This window comes from Mauremys mutica, chromosome 1 (assembly GCF_020497125.1).
Source record: "Mauremys mutica isolate MM-2020 ecotype Southern chromosome 1, ASM2049712v1, whole genome shotgun sequence".
NCBI lineage: Eukaryota > Metazoa > Chordata > Testudines > Geoemydidae > Mauremys > Mauremys mutica.
Window position 1 is genome coordinate 314,363,628 of NC_059072.1, and position 18,211 is coordinate 314,381,838.

Consider the following 18,211-nt stretch of genomic DNA (forward strand, 5'->3'; position numbering starts at 1 on the left):
ACAGTGGAAGGTGCTAGAGAAATGTTCATGTTACTAGGAATAAGAGAAATCTCAAATCTCTACTGATACAGGAGAAAGGTGAAAGCTTGTTTCTCCATGGAACAGATAAGGCAACAAAATCTGCATCACTGCCAGCAGACTCGTTACAGGCACTAATATCACCAAAGTCCCCAAATGCAAAATAGATTCAGTAAATAAATTTCAGTATTTTTATTCAGAAATTAAATGACCTATGTAATAAAACATACACCTCTACCTTGATATAACGCTGTCCTTGGGAGCCAAAAAATCTTACCGCATTATAGGTGAAACCGTGTTATATTGAATTTGCTTTGATCCACCTGAGTGTGCAGCCCCGCCCCTCCGGAGCACTGCTTTACCACGTTATATCCAAATTTGTGTTATATCGGGTGGCATTATATCGAGGTAGCAGTGTATTTGTTAGTTATATTAAAATGTTGACAAATTCAAAACAAAAAGTAGGCTCCAGAACAATAAAGAAAGAGGACAAAATTGCAAAATATTCCTACTGGACAGAGGCAGCTAATCTTTTTTCCCCAGCATCTTTCTACAGGTCAACTTCCAAAATTTACTGTATGAAAGTTGTATCATGAGATCAGACCTCTGGAGATGCAGATGACCAAATGTGTCACACCTTTGCAAGGGTTACCAAGAACTCGCTAAATGGAGGGCAGAGTTGTTTGAAAATCCAACTACATTTCAAATATTTCTTTAAAAAGAGATGAAGAATTTGCCCATCACCAAACAAAATTTCCTTATTATAACAGCTCAAGCAGTATTTAAATATGTAGCAAACCTCAATTCCAGATATTCCAAGTGAGAATAAACTTAATCCATACTGTACATCCCTGTGTTGCATAGTATTCATTTAATTTCCAGGAACCTTAGAAATGCATACACTGCGTTTCATTTCATTACTCAACATTACATTTCAAAACTGGGTGAGGCAATTGTCAGTATGGTTAGCTGGATATTTTACTTCAGCTCTCATCAATGTACGGTTTGATAATAGATTCTTTGAAAATGAAGAGCCAAATATTTAAAAGAATGTTGAAGCTTACTGAACAGAAACATATATAGTTTTTAAAAATAAAACTAAACCAGTTCATCAGGATTATAGAAATTCCCTGACAATCCTTCTCTGTCTGAAATTCTAATTGTTTCAACAGTATTTAAGCACTGGGCAGGGACTCTTTTCATTCTGTGTTTGTACAGCGCCTAGCACAATGGAGTCCTGGTCCATGATTAGGGTGCTTAGGCGCCATGGCAAATAAAATAAACAAAAACAAACAAATAAAAAGAGTTGGTCCTATATATTGGTATGTATTTCTTCATAAACCATTACTATATATCTCCCATTGTTTCTTGTGATGATGTCCTGTTCTAACTCTGACATATAATTCATATGACAGAGAGTCATAGAAATTAGTTATAAATAAGAAGTGAGAAATGATCACTTTTACTGTGACACCAAGGGAGTCTATTTCCTCACAGAGGTACTTTATCACACTTTCATAATCATTCTTCATGATTTTGCTTACCTTGCGTGGCTGAAAATCATACTTCACACAATGCTGAAAACCTTTTCCTTTTGATTTCAATGATGTAACTATTAAGCAGTTGCCAACGAAATGAGCAGAGTACCCAACTCCTTTGCTAGTGCGAAAACTGAAAAGAAAGAATAATTAAGGACAAAGTAATATAAAACTCTCAAAGGGAATTTTAGGTACAACCCCCATTAAATCTTTATAAGCAATACAACTTTTGAAGCACAGAGCAAAATATTTTCCTTTCTTTTAGATAATTATTAGCTGATGTATCAGGGAAAACAGATTAAATACATCTACTCACATTAATCTAGGTATTGACAATATTAAATCTCGGTGTCTCAAAAACAGCAGTTATTCTCATAAAACTGCTGAGAGGTAGAAAATATCTTCACTTTACAAAGAGAGAAATGTCGCACAAAGACATTAAGGGCCAGATTTTTTCAAGAATTTAGATAGATGCCTACAGGTAATTTCAAAAGAACCTAGGCAGCTAACTTCCATTTTGGGAGTCAGGCACCTTAGTGCTTTGAAATTCCCATTAGGTGCCTAAATTCCTCTAAAAATATGTCCCTAAGTAACCACTAGGAACTGAACCCAAATATCCCGAGTCCCCGTTCGATGCCACAATCAGAAGATCATTCTTCCTGTATGTTACATATTATGCATCATATCATACATGTAGGTCAACAATTAGGTGCCTAAAATTAGGTTCCTAATCCATACTCAGACACCTAAACAGAAGTGACCTGATTTTCAAAAGTGATGAGCATCTACTAACCCCTCAATGAGCTATGTCCTGTGACATTATCTCTTCTCAATTCTGATTTCTCTGACTCCCTGTATCATCCTGTCCCCTACACATCTCATCTAATTTCTTTCCCGCTTTGCTTTCTAACATGACTGAATTACCCTATCCTAAAAAAGGCTCTTTTACCCCATCTGCCACTCCATCTACCATCCCTTTTCCTCCTCCCCTTTAAATCCAGGTGCTTTGACAATTGTGTTTTTTTTTTCTTTGCCTTGACTTCTTCTCCCCCCAGCACACTCCTCTTAAGACTTACCATAAGAATACAAATGACAGTGCTTTTTAGTCATTTCTATCTTCATCTTACATTCATCCCTGTGCTTTCAATTTTCATTTGCTCCATCTCTGGGCTTTCTCGTTTTTATATTCAGCCTACTGTTCTACTTTCCACAACTTCATCAGGAGCTCTTCCATCTTCTGCCCTTGCCCATTTTTCATCAGTGTCCCAATGGATTTTGTCCTTGGTCCTCTCTTCTCCTTCTACAACTTATTCCTTGGGAATCTCAACTGCCCAGTCCCACATATGCAACTCTGTCAACTACCAACTAAAGATTTAACTCAGTAAAAACCTCTATTTCCTCTCATCCAAACTCTCTTCTGTCTCTATCATTATCAACAGCTCAATTATCCCGTCACTCATCAAGGCTCACAAACTACATGCCATATTCCAAGACAAAAAAACTATGTTAAATGCAGTTAAGGTTGAGACTACATATCAGTAACTTAAAAGGGAAAATACATTACGGGGATTAATTATCCCAAATGCAAGCATTAAAACCCAAAGGAATTCATTGTTAAGATAATGCTTTAAAAGAAATCCAAACATATTAAGGTATGGAAATACACAGTTCAGGCAACCAAACAAACTTCATTTTTCCTGATAGCAATGCCATGACAGCAATACAATTATGAAAACACATGAGTTTTTGTGATCCCAGATTGCATTAAACTGATTTTTAAAAGACATTTTTCATATATTTTAACCCCATTATGGTGTTCACTACAGGACAGAGTCAAAGCTGTTTGGTTACCTTTTACTGTGCACAAATACTTCCAGTCTTCCTCATAGGGCTGACTCGTTACAACTAATAAAATTGTTGCATGCAAGATAATTCCTGACCTGACCCTAACTGTATTATAACAATTAGATAGTCATTAATAAATTAGCTTAATTACAACCTACTTTAATCAAATATAGCCTAAGCACAAAATTGCAATTAACTTTAACTCTGTGGAAAGTTTGAAGAACCTATGTTAGTCTGTTAAGAAAATCTAGGATGACAAAAAGACACACAGATTCTAAATTTCTTAAAGGATACAGTTTTTAATTAGTTTTTAACAAACTAATTAACAGCTTTGCTTTTCAATTCTTAGAAAATTCATTCTGTACTCAATGAGTAAGTGTTGTAAGTTTAGGGAGGATATGCTACATTTTCCATGCATAATAAAGATAATGAATCCCTGCTTTAAGCGCAAAAGATCACTCAACCTTTACTGCAGAGTCACAACCAGCCCCTACACAACTACAATTCATTCTCTCTCCCTTATATATTCATAGATTATTAAAACCAGAAGAGACCATTGTGATCATCTGATTTTAGTCTGATCCCCTGCATAACAAAGGGTATATAGCATTTCCCCGTAATAATTTCTGCTTCATGTCCAATAGCTGTGCTTGCAGTAAAGCAGCTCTTTTAGAAAAACATCCAGTTTTGATTAAAAAATGTCCAGTGATAGTGAATTTACCACAACCCGTGGTAAATTGTTCCAATGATTAATTCTCCCCACTGTTAAAATGTGGACCTCATTTCTACTCTGAATTTGATAGGGTGATCTCTTCCACATAGAATATGCTTGAGTATGCTCAGTTTTGGCATTCAAATTTTTTATGAGATTGCACTCCCCACTAGCTCATCCATGTGGGGTCTTTGCCTAGGCAGCAGGAAGAAAGGAATCTTAGCTCCATTAAGGGCCCTCCCCTTGGGTTGGGAGAGGGGGAAGCATCACCTGAGCTGGTGAACTGCCCAGAGGGGCTCAGATAAGCCATTGGCCCCTGGACACTTTGCTGGGGAAGGTATATATGACCTGACCTCTCCTGTAGTATACTGCGGTACTGTCTCTTGAAAATTAATCATGCATAATCACCGGAGGGCCTCCCCACATAAGGGGTCTCTCACATGATGCAAGCACACTTAGAGGTCTGCAATGCATGCTCAGAGTCTATAGGAGCCATCTTGGTAACTATCTATTAAAAAGGGTTGTGATATAAAAAGACAGTTACCTTTTCTGTAACCGGTGTTCGAGATGTGTTGCTAATGTCCACTCCATATTAGGTGTGAGTGCTCGCCACATGCACTGATGCCTTAAGTTTTTCCCTTAGCAGAATCCGTAGGGGACCGGCTCTGGCGCCCTCTGGAGTGGCACCCACATGGCACGATATGAGGGGCGCTGCCAGCTCCCCCATCCTCAGTTCCTTCTTGCCAGAAACTCCGACAGTGGGGAAGGAGGGCGGGTTGTGGAATGAATATGCGCAACACATCTCGAAGAACACCAGTTACAGAAAAGGTAACTGTTTTCTTCTTTGAGTGCTTGCTCATATCCATTCCATATTAGGTATCAGAGGGGTAGCCATGTTAGTCTGGATCTGTAAAAGCAGAAAAGAATCCTGTGGCAACTTATAGACTAACAGACGTTTTGCAGCATGAGCTTTCGTGGGTGAATACCCACTTCGTCGGATGCATCCGATGAAGTGGGTATTCACCCACGAAAGCTCATGCTGCAAAACGTCTGTTAGTCTATAAGGTGCCACAGGATTCTTTATTCCATATTAAGTGACTCCAAAGCAGTAACCTTGGAGGTGGGTAGGAGTTCACGGATGTGTAGATTACAACACAGCTCTGCAGATCCCAGTGTCACCCCTGGCCTGCTAAGTGATGGCATAATGAACAGTAAACGTGTGGACAGAGGACCACGTCGCAGCTCTACAGATGTCCAGGATAGGGATGTGCGCCAGGAAGGCCACCGAAGATGCCTGCACTCTCATCCAGTGCTGGCTCCAGTTTTTTTGCTGCCCCGAGCAAAAAAAAAAAAAAACCAAAGCCAGAGTGACACCACCAAAGGGGGGGGGGGGAAGGAGTGCCACCCCTGGAAAAGTGCCGCCCCAAAAGGGCCAAAATGCTGCCCCTTGAAAAGTGCCGCCTCAAGCACATGCTTGGAATGCTGGTGCCTAGAGGCGGCCCAGCTCTCATCGAGTGGGCTCTAACGATTGGCGGTAGCGGAATCCCCACCACGTCACAGCAAGTCCTTATGCATGAGGTAATCCAAATGGAAATCCTCTGTGAGGACACCAGGTGACACTTCATCCTATCCGCTGTAGCGACAAAGAGTTGAGTCGATTTATGGAAAGACTTGGTACATTCTAAGTAAAAAGCCAAGGCCCTCTGGACATCCAGGGCATGAAGACACCTCTCTTTAATCGTCTTGTGCGCTTTGGGACAGAACCCCGGGAGGAAGATGTACTGGTTCATATGGAAGGTGGACACCACCTTTGCCAGGAAAGCCAGGTGGGGCTGCAACTGAACCTTATCTTCGTAGAAGACCATGTACGGCAGTTCCAAGATCAAGCCTTTAATTTCCCGAGACTGGTCTTGCCAATGTCACCGCCACCAGGAATGTGACCTTCCATGACAAATGGGAAAGGGAGCAGGAACCCAGTTGTTCAAAGGACAGGCCAGTGAGCCTAGGGAGGGCCAAGTTAAGATCCCTCTGTGCGACAGGAGCCTGCACCTGCAGGAAATCTCTTTCCAGCCCTCTCAAGGATCTGACCATCATGTCATGGGAGAACACCATCTGTCCTTGGATCGGCAGGTGAAAAGCGGAGATCGCTGCAAGATGCACTCTAATGGAAGAGTGTGCTGGGCCCAGGCTCCTCAAATGGAGCAGGTAGCCCAGGACAGCCTGTATGGAGGAATGGGGGAGAGACGCCCCGTTCAGATGCCCAGCAGGTAAACCTTGTCCACTTGGCCAGGTAAGTCAGTCTAGTTGAGGACTTCCTACTTTCCAGGAGGACCTGTTGGACTCCTTCCGAACAAGTCCGCTACTCCGGGTTCAGCCACGCAGCATCTATGCTGAGAGGTGAAGGAACCCAAGGTTGGGGTGTAAGAGCCGACTGTGGTCCTGCGACAGCAGGTCTGGTTGGCTGGGCAGGGACCAGGGAGGGGCCGCTGACAGGCTCATGAGCATGTCGAACCAATGACAAGGCCACACTGGGGCAATCATGATAACCTGTGCCTCGTCTCTCTTGATCTTTGCTAGGGCACTGCTGATGAGTGGAATCGGAGGGAACATGTACATCAGGCTCCCTGACCACAACAGGAGGAAGGCATCGGAAAGGGAGTCCTTGCTCAGATGCTGTTGAGAACAAAACCTATGGCATTTCCTGTTCTGTCTGGTGGTGAACTGGTCTAGTTGGGGAGTTCCCCACCTTTGGAAGATCATGCAGGCTACCTCTGGATGGAGTGACCACTCCTTGTGAGAGGAGAAGTCCCTGCTGAGCTGGTCTGCCAGCATATTCCTGACACCGGGAAGGTGACAAGCTTCTAGGTGGATTTCATGGCTGATGCAGAAATCCCACAGGTGGAGCGCCTCCTGACAGAGAACCGATGAGCAACACTTCTTCTTACCTGTTGATGTAGAACATCGAGGCTGTGTTGTCCGTCAGGACTTGTACCAACTTACCCGACAGGTGGGGCAAGAAGACTCCACATGCCAGCTGGACTGCTCAGAGTTCTTTGACATTTATGTGTAACCATGCCTCCTCCGGGGAGGTTGCTGAGATGTGCCCCCCCCAGCCGAGGTCCAAGGCATCTGACACCAACTCAATGGAGTGAGGAGGGCTGTTGAACGGAACTCCCCAGGACTGTCCTGCAGTCAGTCCACCTTCTCAGCGAAGTAAGTATCGCCTGGGGAATGGTAACGATCTTCTCTAGGGGGTTTCAAGACTGGGAATAGACTGATGCCAGCCATTGTTGCAGGGGCTGCATCCAGAGCCTGGCATGGCAGAACATGCAAGTGTACACTGCCATGTGGCCCAACAGGCGCAGATAGACCCTGGCTGTAGTCAGAGGGAACGCGGAGACTTCCGCGATGAGTTTCGTCAACATGTGGAACCTTTCCCGCTGCAGGAACACTCTGGCGCAGGTAGAGTCAAGGATCACGCCGATGATCTCTATCTTCTGCACTGGCACTAATGTCGACCTTTTGTTGTTCACCAGTAGCCCCAGGGAGCGGCATGTGGCTTAAAACACCACAACGTTCATTCAGACTTGAGACCTGGAGCCACCCTTGACGAACCAGTCGTTGAGGTCCGGGTAGATCTGGATACCCCGACACGTGAGGTAAGTCGCTACCACCAACATGCACTTGGTACACACCCTCAGTGCTGTCGCCAGGCCGAATGGGAGGACTGTAAACTGGTAGTGGTGGGCCCCACCATAAACTGGAGGAAGTGTCTTTGTCCTTGAAAGATCGCTATGTGGAAGTATGCATCCTTCAAGTTGAGGGTGGCATACCAGTCTCCCGGATCCAGGGAGGGGATAATAGAAGCCAGAGACACCATGCAGAACTTTACCTTCTGTAGGTACTTGTTGAGGTCTCGCAGGTCCAGGATGGTCCGCAGACCCCCCTTGGACTTTGGGATTAAAAAGTACCAGGAACAGAACCCCTTGTTCCTGTATTTGAGAGGAACTTCTAGCACCACACCCAGCTGTAGTAACCCCTTTACCTCCTGCACGAGGAGACTCTCGTGAGAGGGGTCCTTGAAGAGTGACAGGGAAGGCAGGTGGACAGAGGAGGTAGAAAGGAACTGGAGGGTATAACCCCATTCCACTGTGGTAAGGACCCAGCGGTGCCAAGTTATAGCAGTCCACACCGGGTGGAAAGGGGAAAGGTGGTCGGAGAACACTGGGAAAGATGGATCCAGGGAATAGTCTGGTAAGTCGCCTTTGAGCACACCCTCAAAACAACCGTTTCGCCCCCTGCTTGTTACAGGCAGAGCCTGACTGGGCAGAGGATGGAGGCGGGTGGTTCAGGTGGCTCTTGTAACCCTTGGCTCATTTATGGGGCTGGTCCTGCCGAGGCTGGCTCGTCTGGCCCTCAGGCTGCTGCTGCAGTTTGAACAGCTTAAATGCTGAGACTGGGATGTACAGATCCAGGGTTTTCAGGATGGTGCAGGAGTCCTTAAGGCCATGCAACTTGCTGTCTGTTTGCTCCAAAATAGGGCCCCACCACCAAAGGGCAGGTCCTGCAATGACTGCTGGGCCTCAGTGGACAACCCATAGAGGAGCAACCAAGAGGCTTGCCGCATAGAGACAGCAGACGCCATGGTGTGGGAAGCAGCATCAGCAGCATCTGATGCCACCTGGAGGGCCACCCGGGCCACAGTTGTGCCCTCATCGAGGATCACTCGGAATTCCTTCTTGGAAGCCTCGGGGAGCAACCCTTCGAACGTGGCCATGGCTTGCCACATATTAAAGTCATATCAGCCAAGGAGGGCTTGGTGGTTGGCCACTCTCAGCTGAAGGCTGGAAGACTAATAAACTTTATGCCCAAAGAGATCCAGCCTCTTCACGTCTTTATTTTTTGGGGGTGGTCTTGGGTTGTCCTTGCCTCCCCTTGTGGTTAACCGCCTCAACCACAAGGGAATTAGGGGCTGGGTGGGAGTATAAGTACTCATGCCCTCTGATTGGCAGGAAGTACTTGCATTTGGCCCTTTTAGAGATAGGGGCCAGGGAAGAGGGGAGTCTGCCACAGGGCATCAGTGATTTTGGAAACCCCTTCGTGAAAGCGGAGACACACCCTGGCAGGAGCTGAGGAGCAGAGGACGTCAGAGAGTCTGAGGGCTCTTCCAATTCATCTGACCTGATGCCCCAGGCTAGAAGCGACCCTCTTCAATAGTTCCTGGTGCACTTTGGTGTCATCCTGAGGAACTGGGTTGGGGGGCCCCGTGATAGCCTCATCCAGTGACAACGAGGATGATGCCAGTGCTGCGGGAACCTCCATGTCCATTGGTGGTCCAGCAGCTCACTCCCCTGGGTCCTTCTGGACATGTGGGGACTTACCCCCTGAAGCCTCGAGCACAAGAAGGGGACTGGATACCAAGGCCACTGGCCTCTCTGAGGTGGCTCTTGTCCAATTGGTACCGGTTGCTGCATCCCGAAGCTGAGCTGTCCAAGCGAGACTGATTTGGTTGGGCTCTCAGGGACCAACGGTGTTCGGCGGATCTGCAGCGGATACCCAGCGATCCACGCCTCATGCTACTCAACCGATACCGGGACATCAAACAGGACTGGGAGCTACCATGGGTTGCTTGCCAGGAGGATCAGCCTGAGTAGGGTGACCTTCTTGGAGACAGGTGAGGATGGCCCTTGGAGAAGGTCTGGGCCAGTCCCGGAGTTCTTGCTGGGTGGCGCATGCCTCAGAGTCTGCGCCGATCTACCAGCAAGGTATGCCACAAGTCCCTCTATCGGTGCCCCCGGTGTGGGGACCGAAGAGGGCACTGCTGAGCCTGCCTCTCTAGTCCTGAGGCAGGACGATTTCAGGCGCGAACACTGGTGGGACGTCCCTCTCAATGGGGATCGGTACAGCTGAGGTGGGGACACACATGTAGGTCTCACCATGGGTTTTCCCCAAGATGGGAATTGCGGGAGCAGGTGTGGACGGCAGCATGAGCATCAAGATCTTTTGAGGTGCTCGAAGAGCTTCAGGCATTGACAGCACCTGAAGCTGCCTAGGGCCTGCCCCGCTATCTGTGGTTGCAGGCAAAGCATGGGATGGGCTGCACCACTCGACTTGAGGTGGAGCCCGAGTTCCCAATGGGGGTGTTAAGCTGCCTGGCATGGGTTGTGCCTCTTCCCCAGCCCTCTCCTTTCCCTTACGGGAGTTAGGAGATCTTCCCCTCCCAGTCTTTTTTGGCTTCTTAACCGAAGCCATGGAGGGGGACCAATGCCGGCTCATGGTTGGTGCCGTGGTTCTCAGTGTGGCGTCGGACCGCTGCTCCAGTGCCAGAGTGAATGCTGACTTCATCAGGAGCACTTTCAGACGGATATCATGCTCTCTCTTCATCCTAGGTTTGAAGGACTTGCAGATACGGCACTTGTCATTTATGTGCCCTTCGTCCAAGCACCTTAGGCAGCTGATAGGTGGATCACTGATAGGCATAGGCCGTTTGCAATGATCACAGGGCTTAAAGCCTGGGGACCGGGGCATGCCCCATCCCCTGGCTGAGTCCTGTTCAGGACTAATGAAGAGTTGAGAACTACTACTAAGGATAACTAAGAACTACTAACTATACACAAATATATTACAGGTTTTAAACGTTTGCAAGAACTGAGAATGAAACAACACTAGCCGAAGCAGCAGAAGTTCCAGTACCATCACTGGCGGCAAGAAGGAACTGAGGGTGGGGGAGCTGGTGGTGCCCATTATGCCGCGCTATGCAGGTGCCACTCCACAGGGCGCCAGAGCCGGTCCCCTATGGATACTGCTAAGGGAAAAACTTCTGACACCGGTGCATGTGGGAAGCACACACACATCTAATATGGAATGGATATGAGCAAGCACTCGAAGAACTTTATATTCCTAGTCTGACTTGCGGCTCCTGAAGCACAAAGGCTGCAGCATACTCACAAGGAAGATACTCTCAGCTGCCTGGTCATGCTAGAAAACACAACATGGTGTCAGAAGTGACCACATTCTGCAAGTAGTGGCTGTTTTTGTCAGGAGCACGGTGGATTTGTACATTTTGTCAACTGCTACACACAGACAAGAAATGCAATCCACAAACCAGCAGGAGCCAAACAGAAGGTACAGAGTACTGAAATACAGAGAGTACACAAACGTGAAACTAAAAATAAAGCAGTTAAACTAGAAAATAGTATTTAAAAGAACCTGAACGTGGAGGGTTGTAAGCCACTCTGACATTTATCTTTTAATTGGTAATCTTGCTGAGAATTGGAAGAGACAGGAGCAACACTACCACATCTTTATGAAAGCTTTGGAAGCAGATAAAAAAAAGAAGAGGACATAAGTAGCCATTTTACTGCACAGAGTGTGAGAAGAGGCTCTGAAAGTTTAACACGCACATTCTTACAGCAAACCAACTGAAAATGCTCCCACTTTGGATGAGGTATCAACAATGCTTAGGAACTAATGTAACTCTAAGAAACATATGATGTCTAAACAATACCAGTTCTGGTCTCACCCACACCTAGGAAAAAAGAGTAAATAGGTAAGTATGTCGCAGAGCTGAGGCAAAAAAAACAGTCTGAATTGACATGCTCCGAGACAAAATCGTGTTCAGTGTCACTGATCAAAGGACAAAAGTAAAGATTGAAGCAGCTCATTTTTACTTGCAAAAAGAGATTTGCAGAGCCTCACAAACCACAAAGAAACAAAGAGAGATCATGTGTGGGTGGCATACTGACAAGTTGATGCCGGCTCTTGCACAAAAGAGTATTCAGAGCAGCATGGTCAAGGCCTAGCCACTTTATAGAGCAAAGCAGACACACCAAAGCTCACACAAAGAAACTGAGCACACTTTGTGGAAAGATACACCCGCCCAGAGTTTGCCCAGCTTTTGGAGTAACATGTCTCTAACATGGAAAATTAAATTACTATTCATCCATGTTATAGTAGCAAACTTACACAAAAGACTAAGCCACAAATCTCTGGCCGAAATAGAATGTGAGCAATCTCATCTGGTAGATACAAGTATCCACACTCCACAGAACCTTAGTATTCTACACTGTATATGAGGAATGTACTTAAAGTTCAAGCTTAATACTGGGGCAGAAGCTAAGGCTTTACCAATTCACCTTTTCAAACAGATACCAGGTCTCATCCAGATAAAACTGTCTGATGTTGCACTTATAACATATGGCAGTTCCAGAATAGACTCTGAACAGGACACACTAACAGCCGCAACAGACAAAAACAAGCTCAATCCTCAGTTCATCACCACTAAGGCTACTTCTACGTAGCAAGGGATATGATTCCCAGCTCACATACATGTTGTATATGAGCTGGGAATCAATGTATAGTGCAAGCTCAATGAATCAACACAAGTATATACAGTAGCGTAATCATGGCAGCGTGGGTAGTGGTGGCACAGATTAGTACTTACCCCATAGAGGTTCAGGTGGGTTTGTACTCAGAATGGCTAAGCCATGTCACTCCTGCCCATGCTACCATGGTTATGCTATGTTTATAATCGCAAAAGCTCTCACTGAGTTAGCGTAAGTATGTGTACAGGAGCTGGGAATCACACCCCTGGTATATAGTTCACTGAATTTGTGCAATATCCAGCAGTATTCACAGGAACAAGAGAGTTCTGTGGGAAGCATCCCATATATACAAACCTATCAGTCACCTGTCATACACAGCTGCAGAAATATACCTTTCGTAGTGACACACACTCAAAGATGCACTCAGGCAGTTAGAAAAGCAAAGGGTCATAGCCAAAGTGAACATACCCACTCCATGGGTTAACAGTGTGGTGATAACTAAAGCTAAATAGCAAGATTAGGATTTGTTTGCATCCCAGAGACCTGAATAAGGCTATACTGAGCCAGTATTATTCCATCCCCACACAAGCAGATGTTCAGTGCCAACAAGCTCGTAAAAGCACATTCACTATAGTAGATAAGAAAGATGGATATTGGGAAGTTACATTAGCTAAAGAGTCATCTCAATGGTTCATCTTCAGTACACCGTGGCACAGATACAAGTTTCTCCATCTACCTTTTGGAATAAAAGGCAACTTGTGAAGTATTTCAACAAAAGAACAGTGATACATATGGAGCTATTTCAGGAGTCCATATAATAGCAGATGACATGATAATAGCAGCATCAACTCAGGCATAACATGATTAGATACTGAAGAAAGTGAAGGCAAGTCTCAGAGTGCTCACAGCACATTAAAGCAGCTGTGAGAAATACAGAAGAAATACTATAACTGGACAGCAAACCCACTATCTGTGTTCCATTAATGAGATCTGATATGAACTGAAACACAAGGATGGTAATCAGCAAGGGTGGTAGCTACAGGTCCAGAGCCATAGTCATAACACACTGAGCTATCTACAGGGGAAACATACAGATGTAAGAGAAAGCACCTAGACACCTGACTGTACCATAGCAGAAACAGATATACAACAGATATCTAAATCAGAAGAATCATATGAGCAGCAATTGGTAACTGCACAAGATGAGGAGCAATCAGAATCAAAACCAATATCTTATGAGACACAGGTTGCATCAGAACCATCAGAAAATAAATTCACAAGAAGTGGACATTAGGTATGCATGCCAGCGCAATACTGTGACTTGTGTGATAATAATATACCAGAACTATGCGAGCAGTGTAAGCCAGTGGTAAAGTCTAAGATCCAACAGGGTAAGTATTAACCTCTAATCTGTACAGATGAGCAAGCGGTCAGCAGTGTTGTAAGAGTCTTCTCATGCCTCAAGTCTGGTGCTGAGGCCATTGTTTGAGAAGTTGTTTTTTGGAGGAATTTTAAGAATTAAAAAAGGGAGATGTGATATATTGTGGTACAGTCTCTAATACTAGCCACGCATAATCACCAGAGAGCTTCCAAGTGCAAGGGGTCTCACATGATCACATAATTGTAGAAATGTAGCACTAGAAGGAACTTTGATAGGTTATCTAGTCCAGGGGTTTTCAACCTTTTCTCTTTCTAAGGCCCCCTCAATATGCTATAAAAACTCCAGGGCCCACTTGTGCCACAACAACTGTTTTTCTGCATCTAAAACCAGGGCCAGCATTAGGGGGGTAGCAAGTAGAGCAATTGCCCTGTGTCCCATGGCACAGGATGCCTTGTGAAGCTAATTTGCTCAGGCTTTGGCTTCAGCTCCAGGTGGTGGGACTTTGAGCCCCAGGCTTCAGCCCCAGGTGGTGGAGCTTTGGCTTCCTGCAGGTCTAATGCCAGACCTGCTTGGCAGACATCCTGACACTGGCTTGCAGCCCCCCAGTGGGTCCCCAACCCCTGGTTGAGAACCACTGATCTAGTACAATCCCCTGCACTAAGGAAGGACTAAGTATTATCTAGACCATCCCTGACAGGTGTTTGTCTAACCCGGGGGTCGCTAAGCACCCTGGCAGGCCGGGCCAGTTTGTTTACCTGCTGCGTCCGCAGGCTTGGCTGATCGTGGCTCCCACTGGCCGCAGTTCGCTGCTCCAGGCCAATGGGGGCGGTGGGAAGCCACGGCCAGCACATCCCTCGGCCCACGCCACTTCCCGCAACCGCCATTGATCTGGAGAGGGAGCCGCGATCAGCCAAACCTGCGGACGTGGCCAGTAAACAAACTGGCCCGGCCCGCCAGGGTCCTTACCCTGGCAGGTCGCGTGACAGAGGTTGCCGACCCCTGGTCTAATCTGTTCTTAAAAATCTCTTAAGTAATTTGTTCCAGTGCCTAACTACCCTTACAGTTAGGAAGTTGTTCCTAATGTCTAATCTAAATGTCCCTTTCTGCAATTTATTTATTTTCCTGTCCTCAGCGGATAAGAGGAACAATTTATCGTCCTGCTTTTTATAACAACCTTTTAAGTACTTGAAGACTATTATATTTGCTCAGTTTTCTCTCCTTCAGACTGAATAAACCCATTTTTTTCAATCTTTTCTTGTAGGTCATGTTTTCTAGATCTTTAATCATTTTTTTTGCTCTCCTCCGGACTTTCTCCAATTTGTCTACCTCTTTCCCAAAGTGTAGCACTCACAACTGGGGACAGTACTCCATTTGAGACCTTATCAGTGCTGAGCAGAGTTGAAGAATTATTTCTCATGTCTTGCTTACAACATTCCTGCTAATAAATCCTAAAACGATGTTCACTTTTTTCCCCCCAACAGTATTACACTGTTGACTCATTTAGTTTGTGATCCACTACAACCCCCAGATCCTTTTCTGCAGTACTCCTTCCTAAGCAGCCATTTCCCATTTTGTGTTTATGCAACTGATTATCCCTTCATAAGCATAATATTTTGCATCTGTTCTTATTGAATTTCACCTTATTTATTTCAGACCACTTCTCTAGTTAGTCAAGATCATTTTGAATTCTAATCCTGTCCTCCAAAGCACTTGAAACCCCTCTCAGCTTGGTATCATCCAAAAACTTTATAAGCATACTTTCTATGCCATTACCAAATCATTTATGAACATATTGAATAGATCAACAATTGGGCCCAACTCAATATGCTCCATTCATAACTGCTCTCTGAGTACAGTTTTCCAACCAGTCATGCACTCACTTTATAGTACATTCATCTAGACCAGGGGTAGGCAACCTATGGCACGTGTGCCGAAGGCAGCACGTGAGCTGATTTTCAGTGGCACTCACACTGCCCGGGTCCTTAAATATTTCTAAAAAATATTTACTTTACATAAAACAATAGTTTAGTTATATATTATAGACTTATAGAAAGACCTTCTAAAAATGTTAAAATGTATTACTGGCACACCAAACCTTAAATTAGAGTGAATAAATGAAGACTTGGCACACCACTTCTGAAAGGTTGCCAACCCCTGATCTAGACTATATTTCCTAGTTTGCTTATGACAATGTCATATGAGACAGTAACAAAAGCCTCACTAAAGTTCAGATATATCACACTTACTTACTGCTTCCTTCCATCCACAAGGCTTGTTAATCTAACAAAGAAGGATATTCGGTTGTTTTGACATGATTTGTTCTTGACAAATCCATGCTGACTGCTACTTATCACCTTATCTTCTATGACGCATGCACACTCGGGTGTCTGCATGCTCAGTCTGTAGGAGACATCTTTTTATGCATCTAATAAAAAGATTCCAACTTTAATCTCACTTAAGGTTTCTGCAGTGCAGAGGTTGCAGTATAATCAAGGAAGATGCTACTGGCTGCCTAACCGACCTAGAAAGCATTATATTTTTGGCTAGAGCCCTCTCACATACCTAGTCCACTGCTTTCCCTTACAAGGGAAACTGTGGCACAGCTGAGTGCTGCTGCAGCTAAGTCGTCAGCTGACAGTGAGAAAACTGAGGCAGTTCAGGAGTATTGCATAATATGGGATTCCCACCCATGCCTGGGAAGGATACGTAGGAAGCAGCCATGATGCCCTTTTCAGAAGGTGTTCCTCAGTATCCATGGCCATCTTAGTCAAGGGACTCTGATTCACAGTCCACATGGAAGTGAAGCAGAGAGAGGAATCTGTCCGTGAGGAAGGAACATAAGATTATCCCAAAGAGGTGAGATGGTTTCCTCATATACAGACACCACAGGGGTGGAAACAGACACCTGCAGAGGGTGTGCCAAACTTGAGGAGGGATACTGCGGGACACCTTAGTCAAGGGTCCATCAAACCCGACATGAAAGTGGGACAGAGAGAAGAATAAGTCCCTTACTGCTTTGTTAAGACCAGCTTTGCAGGGGGGCCTGGGACCACCCACACTATCAGGAGGGTGCTTCCTACACCATGCCAAAGGGAAGCACTACTATCACTTAAAGTTAGAGAATGATGGACAAGAGAGGTGATTCTGAAGTAAAAACCAAGCAAGGGTCCATGTTGGCAACCGCCAGGTCTTCAAGTCACTCAAAGTATGAGATGGGCAGAATTTGAGGACCGGTTGCTAGGAACTAGCAAATACCCCATTCAGGCACAGCTAGACCTCCTTGGAGCCTTGGTTCTTAACCAATTCTGTCTTAGTGCAAAGCAGCTAGCACCATGAACATTCAGATGTATGCTGGGTGTGTGTGTGTAGGAATTTACTCAACATGGGGCAAATCCTTCTCTGAATTTGACACTACAGGTTGAGGTTGTGTCAAATCTTTAGAGGCTGGGCTTGGCCTATGAAAATAATTTGGCCCTAATATTAGAATGGGTAAACTGTGGGCTGGCATCAGACATTAATTTGGGTCATTATTGAGCAGCATATTTTGCATGGGGATATCAGACTTCCAGAACCCTAAGAGCAGGTTTTAGTTAGATTACTGGAGAGGTGGTTTGTATCAGAACAACAAAGGGTAAGCAAAGGAGGATTTACAAAGGGCTACGGAATTTAGGGACCTGCAATGGGGGAGAGATCTAACACTCTGACCCTCAAAATTTCAAAAAACACTTAAGATGACAAAGTGAGTCATAACTATTACAAGAGTGATGGAAGGCTGGGATGGAAGGCTCAGTCAAAGTAGTACGGATCTGACTACTGTAGAGGCTGTTGGTGCAAGTTTCCTCACAGGGAGGGGAGTTACCTTAGAAAAGGAAATTTAAGTTCATAATGACATTAAAAAGTGCATATTCTTCAGTGAATTGGGATCCCATTCATTCAGGATTGGAGGAATTATATCTACAGTATAGGAGCCCAATGAATAATGCCCATGGTGGCATTCAAATGCATACAAGGGTATAGAGGCCCCTGTCAGGGAAAATACTCCAGAGGTATATATGTGGTAAATTCTTTCTATTTATCCATTCATTCTGGATCAAGTGAAAGGTCACATGAGTAGGTGATGATATATGGGCACAATATTGTTTGTTTATTTGGCCCACAGACAAGTGGACAATTCCTCTCGGAAGTTGAATTGCTAGGCCTCAGCAGTGAGGCTGCTCTGTTCAGCATAGATGGCCGTACATGCTCTGGGGGCATGGGAACAGATCAGGACGGTGAGTGTTTGGATCTGTAGGCAAAGTATTATGCATTGCAGACAGTCAGTCAATTCACTTGGAGAGACTCACAGTTGGGCCTTCATGGTGAGGTGATTCTGAGTTGGTATGGCAGGAGTGAT

At 45.2% G+C, this 18,211-nt stretch overlaps 1 protein-coding gene and 1 long non-coding RNA gene across 7 annotated transcripts in view; one reads left to right on the forward strand and one right to left on the reverse strand.

Annotated features, from left to right (window-relative positions):
- The window catches only part of NBEA (neurobeachin), an 842,868-nt gene that overhangs the window by 663,495 nt on the left and 161,162 nt on the right, over window positions 1–18,211 (reverse strand). For all 6 annotated transcript variants that reach the window (XM_045015913.1, XM_045015904.1, XM_045015899.1 and 3 more), the window contains exon 6: window positions 1,563–1,689. In XM_045015913.1, the coding sequence (XP_044871848.1) occupies window positions 1,563–1,689 (127 nt within the window). The remainder of the gene's footprint in view (window positions 1–1,562; window positions 1,690–18,211) is intronic.
- LOC123369902 lies at window positions 6,133–8,914 on the forward strand. The gene is made up of 4 exons (XR_006579180.1): window positions 6,133–6,403; window positions 6,691–7,326; window positions 7,410–7,772; window positions 8,654–8,914. It is a non-coding gene; the product is annotated as an uncharacterized LOC123369902 (long non-coding RNA).